General features: G+C 46.7%; 1 protein-coding gene across 22 annotated transcripts in view; it reads left to right on the plus strand.

Moving 5' to 3' along the window:
• Positions 1-1,503: 1,503 nt before the first annotated feature.
• tacc2 (transforming, acidic coiled-coil containing protein 2) overlaps positions 1,504-15,611 on the plus strand; it is a 70,108-nt gene continuing 56,000 nt past the window's right edge. For all 22 annotated transcript variants that reach the window (XM_029119841.2, XM_029119839.2, XM_029119842.2 and 19 more), the window contains exons 1-2: positions 1,504-8,800; positions 11,156-11,347. In XM_029119841.2, coding sequence (XP_028975674.2) covers positions 1,548-8,800; positions 11,156-11,347 — 7,445 coding nt within the window. In that variant the 5' untranslated portion in view covers positions 1,504-1,547. The remainder of the gene's footprint in view (positions 8,801-11,155; positions 11,348-15,611) is intronic.

The following is a 15,611-nucleotide window of genomic DNA, read 5'->3' on the forward strand; positions in this document are numbered from 1 at the left end:
TACAGTCTCAGCCTGAGATATGGACACAGCCAGAGATACAGACACAGCCAGAGATACAGACACAGCCAGAAGTACATCCACAGTCAGAGATAGAGACACAATCAGAAATACGGACACAGCCAGATATACAGACACACTCAGAAATATTGACACAGCCAGAGATACAGACACATATAGAAATACAGACACAGCCAAAAATACAGGCCCAGACAGATATACAGACACAGCTAGAGATAGAGAAACATCTAGAAATGCAGAGACAGCCAGTGATGCAGACACAGCCAGATGTACTGACACAGCTGGAAATACTGTCACAGTCAGAGACACAGACACAGCCAGAGATACAGACACAACCAGAGGTACAGACAGAGCCAGAGATACAGACACAGAAAGACATTAAAATACAACCAGAAATACAGACAGAGATACAGACAGAGATACAGACAGAACCAGAAATAGAGACAAAGCCAGAGATACAGACACAGCCTGAGATATGGACACAGCCAGAGATACAGACACAGCCAGAAATACAGACACAGCCAGAAGTACATCCACAGTCAGAGATAGAGACACAATCAGAAATACAGACACAGCCAGATATACAGACACACTCAGAAATATGGACACAGCCAGAGATACAGACACATATAGAAATACAGACACAGCCAAAAATACAGGCACAGACAGAGATACAGACACAGCTAGAGATAGAGAAACATGTAGAAATACAGAGACAGCCAGAGATGCTGACACAGCTGGAAATACAGTCACAGTCAGAGATACAGACACAACCAGAGGTACAGACAGAGCCAGAGATACAGACACAGAAATACATTAAAATACAACCAGAAATACAGTCAGAGATACAGACAGAACCAGGAATAGAGACAAAGCCAGAGATACAGACACAGCCAAAGATATGGACACAGCCAGAGATACAGACACAGCCAGAAATACATTCGCAGTCAGAGATACAGACACAATCAGAAATACAGACACAGACAGAGATACAGACACATACAGAGATAGAGACAGAGACAGAAATACGGACACAGCCAAAGATACAGACACAGCCAGAAATACAGGCACAGACACAGCTAGAGATAGAGAAACATCTAGAAATACAGAGACAGCCAGAGATACAGCCTGAGAAACAGACACAGCCAGATGTACTTACACAGCCGGAAATACAGTCACAGTCAGAGATACAGACACAGCCAGAGATACAGACACAACCAGAGGTACAGACAGAGCCAGAGATGCAGACACAACCAGAGATACAGACACAACCAGAGATACATACAGAGATAGAGACACATACAAGGATACAGACACAGACAGAAATACAGACACAACCACAGATACAGCCAGAGCTACAGCCTGAGATACAGACACAGCCAGATGTACAGACACAGGCAGAAATACAGTCACAGTCAGAGATACAGACCCATACAGAGATACAGACACAGCCAGAGAAACAGTCAGAGATACAGATAAAGCCAGAGTTACAGACAGAGATACAGATCCAACCAGAGTTACAGACAGAGATGCAGACACAACCAGAGTTACAGACACAACCGGAGGTACAGACACAACCAAAGGTACAGACACAACCAGAGTTACAGACAGGGACAAGCGGAGAACAGCAAAGTAGGGGTTCACATTACCATGAACAGCTGAGCCCCGGGGCCCCGCCCTGCTCCAGCCCCCCAGCCACAGAACCTCAGAGCGGGCAGCAGGATCCCGTCAGCACCCGTCGGAGTGGTTCACCTGCCAACAGCATGGCACTAGTCCACCCCTCACCCCTGCCCAGCTCCAACGCCCCCTCGACCCCTCAGGGCAGGCAGCAGGATACCTTTCCCAGCCGCCTGGCCCAAACACAGACCTCATCCCAACCCCAGGAGTCAGCTCACCACATCCTCCTGACAGATGGCCACTGCTGTCTGAGTCACGGTCTTGAAACATCACACCGCGATGCAACAGGAGGGGTTTATATTAATGATGGTGACAGAAATACACTCTTGACATCTGTCCCAACCTCAGTCATTGATCAGGGAGGTGAGATACACACATTCTCTGCTCTGGGATCTGATAAGGGATCAGACGTTAAGTCCCTGAGGGCTGATAAGGGTGGAGCCACCATGCGCACGCTGGGCGGTGGAAACGCACTGCCCCGGACGCACACACCCTCTCAGATTCAGAAGCCAGCCTGTAACGGAGAGAAAGCCAGGGAGGAGAAGGAGGCGGGGAGGAAGAAAAGTACACTTGGAGATTCTTTCGTAGTGGCTGCTAATGCTGCCGGCAACGCGTTGCCCCTGACAACACTCGCGATGCCAGAAATGAGAGAATACAAGGGAGAGGTAAGAAACAAGCCACTCGATCTGTTGGAGAGGAACAGAGACCGAGCTGCAACAGTCTCTACTCCGGCGGTAGAAACAGAGACGGCACTGTTACAAGAAGGAGACGGAAGAGGAGGTGCAGGGGGAATAGTGGCGAGTCTGCTGGGTGGCTTTGCAGGAGAGGAGCAGAGAGAAACGGCCCTCCCGGCAACCACACACCACCAGGGCTTAATTCACATCGGGATAAAAAGCTCACCTGCACTCCCTGCTAAAGACACCGACACAACGACTGGATCTGTGTCTGACCAGGACTGCAGCTGCCACACACTGCCTCAAAGCCCAGAGGAGAGGAAGGGAGGGGGGCAGCCTGGACCTACGGGTGACACCCAAACGACTGACACAGAGAGAAAGAGGGAGGGGGTGAAGGAGAGAGAGGAGTCTGGACTCCAGGCAGAAGAACACACCGTCACTAATGCCTCTCTGTCTCCCCTCGGGGTAATCACCGGACCTCACTGCTGGGAAGACAACAGCGCCGCTACTGCCACCGGATTGGAGAGAGAGGGGGAGGAGACGAGAGAGGAGAGGGGAGGGGTGTCCGGAAAGCAGGTTTTAGTGAGCCGTCCAACAGTGACCGGCCTTGCTGGCTGGGTGTCATCAGCTGGGAGTCAGACGTGTCCGCCCCCTGTCGCTGCCACTGCCGTCGTCTCTTCTCCTGGTAGCTCCACGCCACAGTCGCTATGTGGCTGGGGTGAGCTCATCCTACCCTCCTCCACCTCCATCAGCGGCAGCATCATCTCTGCTGATGAGAGCCGTTTCTCTCCTCCGCTCCCCCTCTCTCTGCCTCTCCGACAGCAAGACGACAGGGATTCAGCTCATTCACCTCTCCCTCCCTCTCGGCTCAGCACCTCTGCTGAAGGAGAACTAGGCAGCCTTGCTCAGCCTCTGCTCCTACGGCAGGCAGACAGCAGAGATTTAGATCTCCGCTCAGCTCTCTTCCCGTCCTCACTGTGCTCTGAGCCTGCATGGTCCCAGGACTCGGCCAACAACACAAAGAGAGGCTCAGAGAACAGAGAATCAGCAGATCGGTCTTGCCCGATACAAACCCTGAAGTCGGAGGAGAAAAGAGCTATCCTAGGTCTTAAAGACAACTCTGCTACAGAGTCTCAGCGCTCCAGCAGCAACACGGCGAGAGGCACCGAGAAGGAGGACAGCACTCGTCTCACACAGAGCCAGGGGGGAACGGAGAGTCATGTGCAGAAAACGGAACCTTCCCAAACCTTCGTAGGAGAATTACAACAAGCCTCCGTCGCAGCAACAACCACAGAGGCTGGAGGAGAACCGGGTCCAAGCAAAGCCTCTGCACTGTCCTCCTCCTCCCCTGTTATCTCAGCGCTGCCTCCGACGGTCCTCCAGTCTCAGCACCGCTCGGCTGCGGAGGGGAGCCACCCTCAACAGGTCCACATTGTCTCTCAGAGTGACGCCTCACTCCTCAGGTCAGTCATCCCTCAGTCTGTCCTGGGACCGCCCACTATGGCTGCCATCGGGGTTTTACAGCTACATGCCAGGGACAGTGTGGGGGGCACCAGGAAGTTGTTTTTCAACAAAACGCTAACAGCGGATGATGAATCCTCTGCAGCCCTTAACTACGTTCCGGCCTCAGACCCGGCTGCTGTATTGGCACACGCCTCTCTGCCTCCACTGAAGGTTCATGAGAATCTGCGTCACCCAGTGACTGAGGCTAGCTTCACCTCCCACAACTTCCTCAAGCCAGTCACCCCGCCCCCTCGCTCACAGACCCCGACACAACCATCTCAAGTCGGGGACACACTGCCATCACTGACCCCTGCTGACTTCCAGGGGGAGTCGCAGCAGAAGACCCAGGCTGGGATGACAGGAAATGAGGATGGCAGAGAGAAAGACTTGGAAAAAATAGTAGTGACACCTTGTGTGTCAGCAGTGACGGGGCTTATATCAAGCCCACATGGAGCCTCTGAAGGATTAGTAGTTGAAGAAAAGCCAAACAGTCACCCAGACTCAGTGGTTCCAACTCCTCTCACTAGAGTTCCACTGCAACCTTCCCATGACCCAATCCCAAACTCAGAACAGGTGGTGATCCAACCACCTCGTCCTCCCTCTTCTTCACTGGCATCACGTCAGAAGCACCTAACTGGCATCACCTCCAGTGAGGACGTTTTCCAGGTCTTTTTCGAGGGTGAGTCCAATTTTGCCGGGCCGGTCTGCGGGGCCCGGTGTCAGTGTGCAGTGCCTGGACCAGGGTCCCTCCATACTCAGCCTGACAGTGGATCAAATGCTAATGGAGATTATATGACCCCGGGCACCACAGTAACCACTCTGACAAAGCCGGATGAGGATCAGACCATCATCCAGCCTAGTCAGCCCACAAGCCAATTAGGCCAATCAGATCAATCAGATAACCACGATCTACCTGTTGCCAGTCATATGGACAGCAGAGATGAGGTTAGACAGAATCCACCGAGTTCCAGAGACCGTCTCTCCATGGATTTGGCTTGGGTCAGGAATGAGGGTAAAGAAGAGGCTGATAATAAGGCTGAGTCTGTGCTTCATGTTTCAAAAACAGTTGTACTTAACCAGCCTTTTTCAGATCCTCTGAAAGGTGAAGAGGGATGTCACAGTGCTGATTTCTCTTCTGCGGCTGAGGCTATCACTGATGTTAAGGAAACGATTGTGGCTGAGGCTAACACTGATGTTAAGGAAACGATTGTGGCTGAGGCTAACACTGATGTTAAGGAAACGACCGTGGCTGAGGCGAACACTGATGTTAAGGAAACGACTGTGGCTGAGGCTAACACTGATGTTAAGGAAACGATTGTGGCTGAGGCTAACACTGATGTTAAGGAAACGATTGTGGCTGAGGCTAACACTGATGTTAAGGAAACGATTGTGGCTGAGGCTAACACTGATGTTAAGGAAACAATTGTGGCTGAGGCTAACACTGATGTTAAGGAAACGACCGTGGCTGAGGCTAACACTGATGTAAAGGAAACGACTGTGGCTGAGGCTAACACTGATGTTAGGGAAATGACTGTGGCTTTGGCAAAGGCTGATGTTGAGGAAACAACTGTCGCTATAGGTACAAATGAGGTTGAAGAAAAGACTGTGGCATTAGTTAAGGCTAAGGCTAAAGTTGAAGAAAATATGTTAGTTTTAGCCAAGGCTGAAGTTGAAAAAAATACTATGACTTTAGCTAAGCCTGAAGTTCTGGAGAAGACTGTGGTTTTAGCTAAAGCTAAGAATGAAGTTCAGACAGTGACTAGAACTGAGGCTGAATTGACTAAGTCTAATACTCTGGAGGTAACAGCATTTAATCATCTGCCTTCCCCTTCAATGAGTGATCACTGTGAATATCCAGAGCCGGTGATGATCCTCAAGCATCCAGGGCCCATGCTGAGTCACCACGAGTTCATCAACGACTATGACGTTGCACTTCCTGGAGTCTGGGACAGTGATGGCCGCAGTCATTATGACAGCGTCGCACTTCCCGATCACGTGCTACAGGAAGTGACACTGGCAGCATCTGTAATACTGGATTCAGAATACAAAGATTACCTGAGGCACAGGAAAGATGATGAGGACGAGGAAGAGCATGAGATGGGTGGCAGTGGTGACAAAGAACAACTGGCTGAACCGGGTAAGGATGAGATCAGTCAGAAGCTTCCAGAGAAGGCCTTCATCTCAGAATCCGTATTCCTGAACATTCCACTACAGCATGACTCCACAGGCCTAAATAACGGGAGTGAGTCTGTAAAGAGAGATCTGCCTCTTCCATCCAAACCACAGGCCTCTGAAAGGCTTCACAGTGGGACGGACACCAGTTCACCAGCGAACCAATCTGCAGAATTATCAGCGACTGGATCTGATTACATCATTCCCCTCCATGCAGGTGACTCTGGAGCTGAGCCCAAGGCAAAAAAGCCTATCAGGGGAAATCTATTCAACAGCGGTGAGTCCATTAATGATGACATGATAAATGTCAGCCCACCTCTTGGTCCTGGGCAACCAATCAGCAGCCAGCCTCTCGACATTAACACAGCAGAGAAACAAGGGGACAAAATGAAAGGCAATAATACATTAGTCAAAAGGAAAGAAGAGACTAAACCAAATGAGAAGCAAAATGAGGAAGAGCACAAAACTGGAGATCAGTTTTTCCCAACCTCACCAGAGGAAAAGGGGCAAATAGAAAAACAAACGCAGGATAATAGACAGGAAATAGAAGAGGGTGAAAAGCAGAATCAGATAATTAGACTGTTGCAGTGTAATGACACTGCTAAAACAGCACAAGCGGAAGACAGACAGACCACAGACCGGCCTCCAGAACCGGAAGAAAAACAGGAATACACAGCCATTAAGGAGGAGGGACATGACAGGAGTGGAATAACAGGTAATGGACCAGAAATGCCGTCTCCTGACTCTGTCTTTCTAGACAGCACAGAAAGGGGGGAAGGAAATGATGGTGATGGCTGTGAAGTATGCCCGGGGGCAGATCAAAACAATGGGTCAGAAGCAGTGAAAGGAAAAGAGCAGGGAAAAGTGGAAGGAAGAGAAAGGAAGAGTGTGAGAACGAGTGAAGAAGAGGAAAAGGCTGTTTCCTCATCTGACCCCGTCCAGGCTCCTGCTGGATCGGAGCCCCGGCAAGACCCTAGACATTCACCCTCTTCTTCTGGGTCAGCACAGTGCCTCTACGCCGGGATGTCAACGCCAGCAACATTAACAGCAGAGACATGTGAGGGGACCAGAGACACCTCTGGACCCAATTCAATTCAAAATGCAGCTCTTAACCAGTCAGATTCAGCATTTATTCTAAAAGCTTTTTCTTGGCAAAAGGAACAAGGACCAAAGCATGAGAAACCAGGGGCCAGCACTGCCTCAGAGGATGGATCATGTGGCTGTTTAGCAAGTGACCGAGGACGAAAAACAGACAACAACACACGCACAGAGAACCTCGCAGCCTCAACACTGTTGCCAGGGGTAACAGAGGGAGCCGAGAGCACCCTGGGACATTTGATTCAGGAAGAGAACAGAACGTTAAGTGACAGCAACTATAGCGCAATTGATAATGAGAAAAGCAAAGAAGTACATGGAGTGAAAGCTGGAGAGAGCAATGGAGAGAGGGATGGTGAGAGAGCTGGAGAGAGGGATGGTGAGAGAGCTGGAGAGAGGGATGGTGAGAGAGCTGGAGGGAGGGATGGAGGGAGTGATGGTGAGAGAGCTGGAGGGAGGGCAATGCCAGGTTTAGTCGTTGAAGTCGTGACTGATTCGAAGAGTTCAGATCTCAAGTCAATGATCTGGTCAGTGATGGGCGAGAATCATGTGGAGGATAAGAGTCAGGGATCTGGCCTTGTGGCACGAGCTTGTCAAGACCAACGCAGCAAAACAGAGGCCGTAGAGAACACTACAGCCCCCGTTGAATCAGATCCATCCCAGTGTGAGACTTCTCTGGACTGTCGTGCCTCGTCGTCACCCTCATCGCAGTCGCATGGCCCTGAGGAGCACAGTACTCACCAGAATAGCTTCCCTCCCAGCCTGGGCCATTCTGTTGACACTTCTCAAAGCTTAAACCAGCAGTCAAAACTTAGCCCAGATCACCAGGCAACTGTCACTGTCAATTTAAACCCTGACCAGGTCACAGACATTGCTGTCAAGCTGGCACGTGATTCACACCCTGGGGATATCAATGCCAATCTATTGGAATCAGAATGTGAGCCAAAGGAAACACGTTTAGCTCATCATACAGCAATTGTTGGGACCAGCCACAGTAGTGAGACTAACACTGCTGTACTGGAAGCCACTGACACAACCATGACTTCCATGGCAAGTCACAGGGTAGAACAAGCTGCTCTGGAAGCAAAACCTGCCTCAGACAGAGATGTCTCAGAAGAGGACATGACAGCCTTGGACAGGAAGAGAGAAAAGAAGATGAGAGCATTGGCAAAAAGGATGGAGGAGAGGAAACAAAAGCTAAAGAAAGCGAAAGAGGAAAAAGAGGGAACACATAAGATTTCAACAAATGAGGCGGGTGAGACAGTTTCACAGGCGACCACAGAACCACAGACAGTGATGTCAGTTACCAGGCCTTCTACAGAACCACCGACAGAGATGTCAGTTACTGGTCCAACCACAGAACCACAGACAGAGATGCTAGTTACTGGGCCTTCTACAGAACCACAGACAGTGATGTCAGTTACTGGACCTTCTGCAGCACCACAGACCGTGATGTCAGTTACTGGTCCAACCAAAGAACCACACACAGAGATGCCAGTAACTGGTCCTACCAAAGAACCACAGACAGAGATGTCAGTTACTGGGCCTAGCTCAGAACCAGAGACAGACTGGTTGGCTGCTCTCCGATCTCATGCAGCATTGCTCTCCCAGTCCACAAAACAGAATACAGCAGAGTCCTCTGAGAAAACGACACCTCCCAGGTAATGCAGATGTGTGTGTGATGAGACCACTGATATGGGCTAGTAGGTGTGTGAACAGCAGTGTTCCAGTCATACAAATCTAACGCCAGGTTGTAACATCAATGTTAGAACGACCCATACTTCTTCAGGCTTGAAGGGCTTAATGCTTTTATATTGAAATATGGGTTATGAAATATGGGCAGAACAACAAGCTTCTTCATCTGATAAGATATCTCATGAAATAAGCTGCCATTTGGTTTATTTTGAAAATCGGATATCACTATTATACAGATGGTAGGGAAACATCCTCTCACAGAGAGCCAGGGATCAATATAGAAACCCACAGAAACCTTCCCACATGTACAGTATGTATAACTCACTTATGCCTTGTTGCACCTTACTGTGTGGGATTGGATGTAGAAGGTCCTAAATAGTAGCCATATCTTCTCTCTTCTTCTTCTGTCTTTATTATATATTTCTTCTAATAATAATAATGTAATAAAAAAAACACTAAAACCCATTCAATATCCATCTTGCTTTAGAGCAGAAGTGTCGAAGTAATGTGCTGGGAAGATACGCAGAAACTGTCCTTTATCCATACCTTTTTAAATTGTTGACACAACCCGATTAATGATGATATTGTAAGTAAACAACTTTAATCTCGGAACAGATTTGATTAATTTTAAAGTATATAGTTGTCAGCCCCCCAAGATTTGTCGTCTTTGAAACTTAGTCTGTCAGAATGACTGGCCTGGCCTGGCTGTAAATATGTGGTATTCCAGATGTTTGGTAATGTAAACAAACAGTATCCATTAAACACTGATTAGTCTGATCCAGCCACTAGGACATGAAAGAAGTTACCCATCTTGTAGCATACAACAGTAAATGCAGCCATCCTTGAAAATCTAGCTAGCCGCTTTAAAAAAAGATGATTGGTTAGTAGGTTAATCCGATTTCGCTGATGCCTATCTCTCCGGTGAATTTCTCACAGCTTTCCTTTTGAGTAATGGAGGCAGTAATGGAGGCAGCAATGGAGGCAGTAATGAAGGAAATGTTAGACGCATTGTTCTGCGCATTTCAGTGGAACTTTCTTTATGCAGGAATGGTCTCAGGTCCATTCCTGTGTGTTCTCCCACGACACGTTGTAGGAGATGACTCTGAGCTGTTGTCTTGGCCAAGGTAGGATGCACAAACTACTAAATGCAGGGCTGCCAGCGGCTGTGGCACACATTCTTGAATAAAATAATTATTTCTTGATGACGGTCTTATATTCTCTGAACAATTTACTTTCAATTAAAGGTTGAGTTCATATGCCATTTTGAGTGTAAAATCAATTGGACAGCAAACAATTAAATTTTTCACAAAATTCTTTGCTCATTTACCTCGGGTGCCATTAATTTTGGAGGGCACTGTAAATGTATACATCTATATACATGCTTGTCTCTTACTGAAAGCGTCCACGGGCTGGATTTGACCCCACGGGCTGGATTTGACCCCACGGGCTGGATTTGACCCCAGGGCTGGATTTGACCCCAGGGCTATACAGGGTTTATAGTGTAACACTACTGGCGGGTGGCCATGTCATATAGGCACATAAGTTGTGACATGACCCTTTAAATCCACCACATGGACTTTTATTCTCAATGTATTTCACTTAATTTGATATTTTACGGCCTCTGCCGGGGGGATTTACATTTTAATATTTTATACTTTAAAAGTAACTCAGCTACGTTGACAACGTTATGGAAGATGCTGCTAACGGACCGCGCAACGGTGAATACAAAGCAGGACACAGAGAGTGACTTTGTATTGACTGTCTGAGGCCTGAAATGGTCCCCGGTTCCCTACATAGCGCCCTATTTCTGTGCAGAGCTCATTGCGCTGAGGGAATAGGGTGCCATTCTGGACACCTGGATGAATATTGACGAGGAAGCCAAGCACAGAGCCTGACTTTGTGCTGGAGCCTCTGGCTGGGGCCCAAACGGCGTCTCTGAGAAGTGAGCCACTTCGTCCCCAAAATCCCAATGGGCCCTGGCCGCAAAAGCAACGCCCCGAATAGGAAACCCGGTCCCTTTTAGTGCGCAGATGCTACGGTTGATTTATAACAGAGGTCAGTGGGAACTGCGGTGCTATTATGCTCACTGGGATTACATCAGCAATGACATCAACGTTGTCCTTCTGGGACTAGAATGAGGCTATTCTCACTGAAGAGAATGAAGCTGTTGTTGTTTAACGCACTAAATAAACAACAACAAACACACATACACGCGCCCGCGCGTGCACGCACACACAGATATGCACTGACCATTTCTCACATCTATCCACACACATTTCCTGTACCAATATACTTATTATTTTTCTCTTCCTGCTTTGTAGACCCTTTCCGACCCTGAAGTCGCTGGAGTCTCCTGTAGCAGAGTTCTGTACCCCCTCTGAAGAGGCCCCTTCTCCCCTAGGCCAGGGAGCGGCAGCTGCCCCCTCAAGCCAGAGAAAGGACAGCCCAGAAAAGGGAGAGAACCCCCCAGAAGAACCGCAAGGAAAGGAGAAGGTTCCAGAGCCTGACTGGGGGTAAGTTCACATCCCACCATTGTAATGCACACACTCCAGTTCCCTTGTGGTCCACGCTACTGCAGAACCATAAGCAATCATTTTAAAACAGTTTGTCAGCCAAAGACCCATAACTTTTAAAGATAAGAGATGTAATGGCAGAAGGTATTGATTTCCCAAGTGAGCGATTGTATTGCTGTTATACGTTTCAGATGCTGTGTCTTAAAATTATATTTAATATTCTCCTCAGCAGGGAATTCAAATGTGTAGTGTATTTATGGTTTAAGAATGCTTAGGATGATTTGCCCTAAACCAAAAAGGCCTAAAAAATAAGTTGTTATTATCCACAGATTCACATTTTCTGTTGCAGTAGGAAAAAAAAATCCCCTGCTGTTGCAAAGTTGCTCAAATTACGATGCAGCATTTGTAGTCCACATTCCAATCTGTGTCTGTTTGGTGCCTAGGGGGCTGTCCGTCTTCCAGATGGTTGAAGTTCACTAATTAGTCACTATAATAGCTGGGATTTAAAAAACGGATCCTCACTGTAATCCCAGTTTAGCAGGGATAGTTATTGGGATGTCACCGTGTTAACACCACACACAGAATAAAGAATACAATGATGTCTGGATGATTGATAACTAATCCCGAAGGACCTGCTGAGCACTGATACATATTTTAAAGCATGTTTGTCTGAAATGAATGCAGACAGACGGGTTAGGGTACATTGTACTGAAATGCCACTGGAATCTTTTAGCATATAGATCAGGGGTGTCCAAACCATTCCACGGAGGGCCGTGTGTCTGCACGTTTTTGGTTTTTCCTATAAATTGGTTCCCAGGTCAGACCTACACAACCAGGTGAGGGTAGAAACTAACCAATTAGTAACCTAATTAGTCAATCAAGTACAAGGAGAGAGCGAAAACCTGCAGAGACACGGCCCTCCGTGGAATAGTTTGGACACCCCTGATATAGATCCTTTGTCAGTCTGCTTTTTTCATTGTTGTTGTCATAATAATAGTTTGGCCTTTACTTGTTATTGAATCAAAGAGCCTGGAGAAATATTAGTCACTTTGCCTATTGCTTCTTGCAGTGAAATCATTTATACTGTAATTCAGATATTCTGCCATAGAGAATAATACAAGCCTCTGCCTGTTATGGTATTGGCCAGTGGTTCTCAAACTTCTCCTGGGGACCCACAGCCATTCCATGTATTAGATGTGTCCCAGAGCCAGCACACCTGAATCAACATGTCAACTAATTATTAAGTACCTGGCTGCTTGATTCAGGTGAGCTAGTTTCAGGGATACATCTAATACACGGAATGGCTGTCGGTCCCCAGGAGAGGGTTGAGAACCACTGGTATTGGCAGTGCCACTGGGCCCTCTATTTAGAATTTTTTCTTTTTCCTTGGTCACAAACAAAATAATTGGCCAATTGATAAGGATGAGAAAAATATGCTTTGTGAAGCCAACAACTCATGTGATGAGTAATATCTGAAACCAAATTTCAGAGAGAATTTTTTTTTAAATTAAAGATTATGTCAAAATGATTGGAACACATCTGTATTGTTGCCTTTTACTTGGGTAAAAAAGTTATTTCTCCTTTATTTATCTATCAGCATGAAATCACAAATTCAGAGACATATTTTCATAAATAAATGGGCACTAACAAAAAGTCTAACAAAATAAAATTTTAAACTTTGGATTTTGTATTTTCTTTTGGATGAAATAACATTTTATTTCCTTACCCAGTTCAATTCTTCAAAATGGTTCAAGTCCAGATTGGCGCTGCACATGGAAAAAGTAGCTTTTGGTTCCTAGTGTTTTCCTGTGACCAAGCTCGAGTCCAAGACTAGGTTCTCCGTGTCCGAGTGTCCCGGAGGTTTGCTGGCTTCGTGTCAGAGTAGTTCAGAGTCCCAATTCTAGGTAGATGTTTTGACCTGGGTTATATACCATTGGACATCTTTCTAAACACTTCTATTACTTTTATTGCAACTATTCTATTGGTTCCATTATGGCAGGCAACTGAGTTATGTACAGTATTTTAAATGATTTGTAACCTAAGTGTACAAGACTTATAAACCAGGAATTTGTTTTCATTGCCTTGGCTTTGTCTTGGTTTTCATCTGTAGTGCAGACAGTTACTGTTCGATGAATAAAACAATTCCAGTGAACCCAGTCTTCTATGGTGTGAAGCCCCCAGAGATGCACGCATTTGCACACACACACACACGCACACACACACACACACACACACACACACACACACACACACACACACAGTCAACCAGTGGAGCATTTACAGCTCTGGTAGCTTTAACATTATGAAGGGAATGCCTTTCTGTCTTTGCTTTATTTTAAATTTCGTCTTGCATTCTAATATTTTTATTAGTTTACTCTTTGCACCGCATCTCTTCTTTTTTGTCATATTTTTTTTTCTTTTTCTGTTTCTCTCGTTATCTCTCTTTAAAACTCTTTATATAACTCTTGCTCGCTTTTACTTTCTCTCTCCCTCTCTTTCTTTCTTTCGTTCTTTGTTTGTTTGTTTCTTTCTTTCTATCCCCCTCTTTCTCACTCTTCACTCTCAGTTTCTCTCCGTTTTCCGTCTCTTTATTTATCTCTCTTTTCTCTCTCTCTCTCTCTACATTCTCTCGTGTGTCTGGTGTAAATCCCCGGAGACGTCCAGGTTGCCCGGGCCGACACTTGGTGCCTGTCTGTCAGGACACTTGTCCTGCTGTGGAGTGAGGAACACAATACAAAGACATAGATCATGTTTTTAAAACCCCTCTTATGGTAGACCTCCACACTGCGCCTGTTATACTCACATTTCCACCCGAATATGTTGCTGTCCCACCTGTAACACAAATGAAGGATTCTAGTCGTCAGGCAGCCATGGAAATTAGGCATTAATAATTACACCTGCTCATTAACATAAATAGCCAGAAAACGAATCACGTGGCTGCAACTCAATATATTAAGTATGCAGATGTTGAAGTGTGTGTTTAGTTTGCAACAGAGCATCTGTTCATCCGTACACAGGAAGTCACGTTCAGTCAAAGCGCGACCGTAATCAGCCAGTGGGCTTTCAGTACTGTGATGTGTATTCCAGGTTGTAGAGAGACGACCGGAAGTTTCTTTGAGATTGAGTGAGATGACATTGAGTCTGTAACATCATGAACAATAGACTATCAAATGCTGCAATAAATAATTAAATTACTCTGTCCCTTAATGACCACTGTACAAAACGACTGATTTCTAATGTTTTTCATTAAAATAATTATGTATTTGCCTTTGGTTCTTCAGCACACATCAATATTTGGATATGAACTGACCTTTGATGCTGAATCTGATTGTGTGACCATACGGAGATTCATTTGGAGATATTTTCATATACGGACATTATTGCGTAGGATGGTCTGGAGCCTAGTGCCTTACCCAGATCAACAGTCATTTGTCTACTGCCTTACCCAGATCAACAGTCATTGGTCTACTGCCTTACCCAGATCAACAGTTATTGGTCTACTGCCTTACCCAGATCAACAGTTATTGGTCTACTGCCTTACCCAGATCAACAGTTATTGGTCTACTGCCTTACTCAGATCAACAGTCGTTGGTCTACTGTAATCAAATCAGCCTTGTGACTTCACAGAGTTAGCTAAAAAATACACCCAAACTACCTAAAATTCTTCCTGGTCTTTTTTCCCCCTAAACTGCTCTTAAACAAAATGGACATTATTATACATTTCACAAAATAAGGATAGACCAGTGTCCACTGGGCTTTTAGTGGCTTAAACAACTTACATTGTGCCCTTACATTTATTTATGTACATCTACACTTGAGTTGTAAGGTCAGCATAGAGCCTTTTACTGGGGGGGAGATGGTGTGTTTGTGTGTGTTTAGAGGGCTTGGCACATACTTGAGTGTGTGCCCCTGGTGTATGGTTAGTGTGTGTGTGCGTGTTTAAGTGAGCCACTTTGTGAGTGTGTGTGTTTCACCCCGCCCCCTGGAGGCTATCCATGCTGTCAGTCTCACTCTGGAGGCTTGTGGAGTTGGTTCTCTGTGTGCGTGTCCGCGTGTGCGCACGTGCGTGTGTGTGTGTGTGTGTGTGTCAGGGCAGCTCTCTGAAGTCATTGGCTCACAGGCCAGAGCAGACGGACTGGAACAAAAGCCAGGGTTCAGAAGAACACTTGAGCGTGTGCCGGGCCGCGAGTGTCAGACAGGACTGAGTGTCTCTGGAATTTGAAAAACAGCAGCCTTGAAGAGGAGACGAGGACAATCTTCAGTT

This window comes from Esox lucius, chromosome 5 (assembly GCF_011004845.1).
Source record: "Esox lucius isolate fEsoLuc1 chromosome 5, fEsoLuc1.pri, whole genome shotgun sequence".
NCBI classification, from domain to species: Eukaryota; Metazoa; Chordata; class Actinopteri; order Esociformes; family Esocidae; genus Esox; species Esox lucius.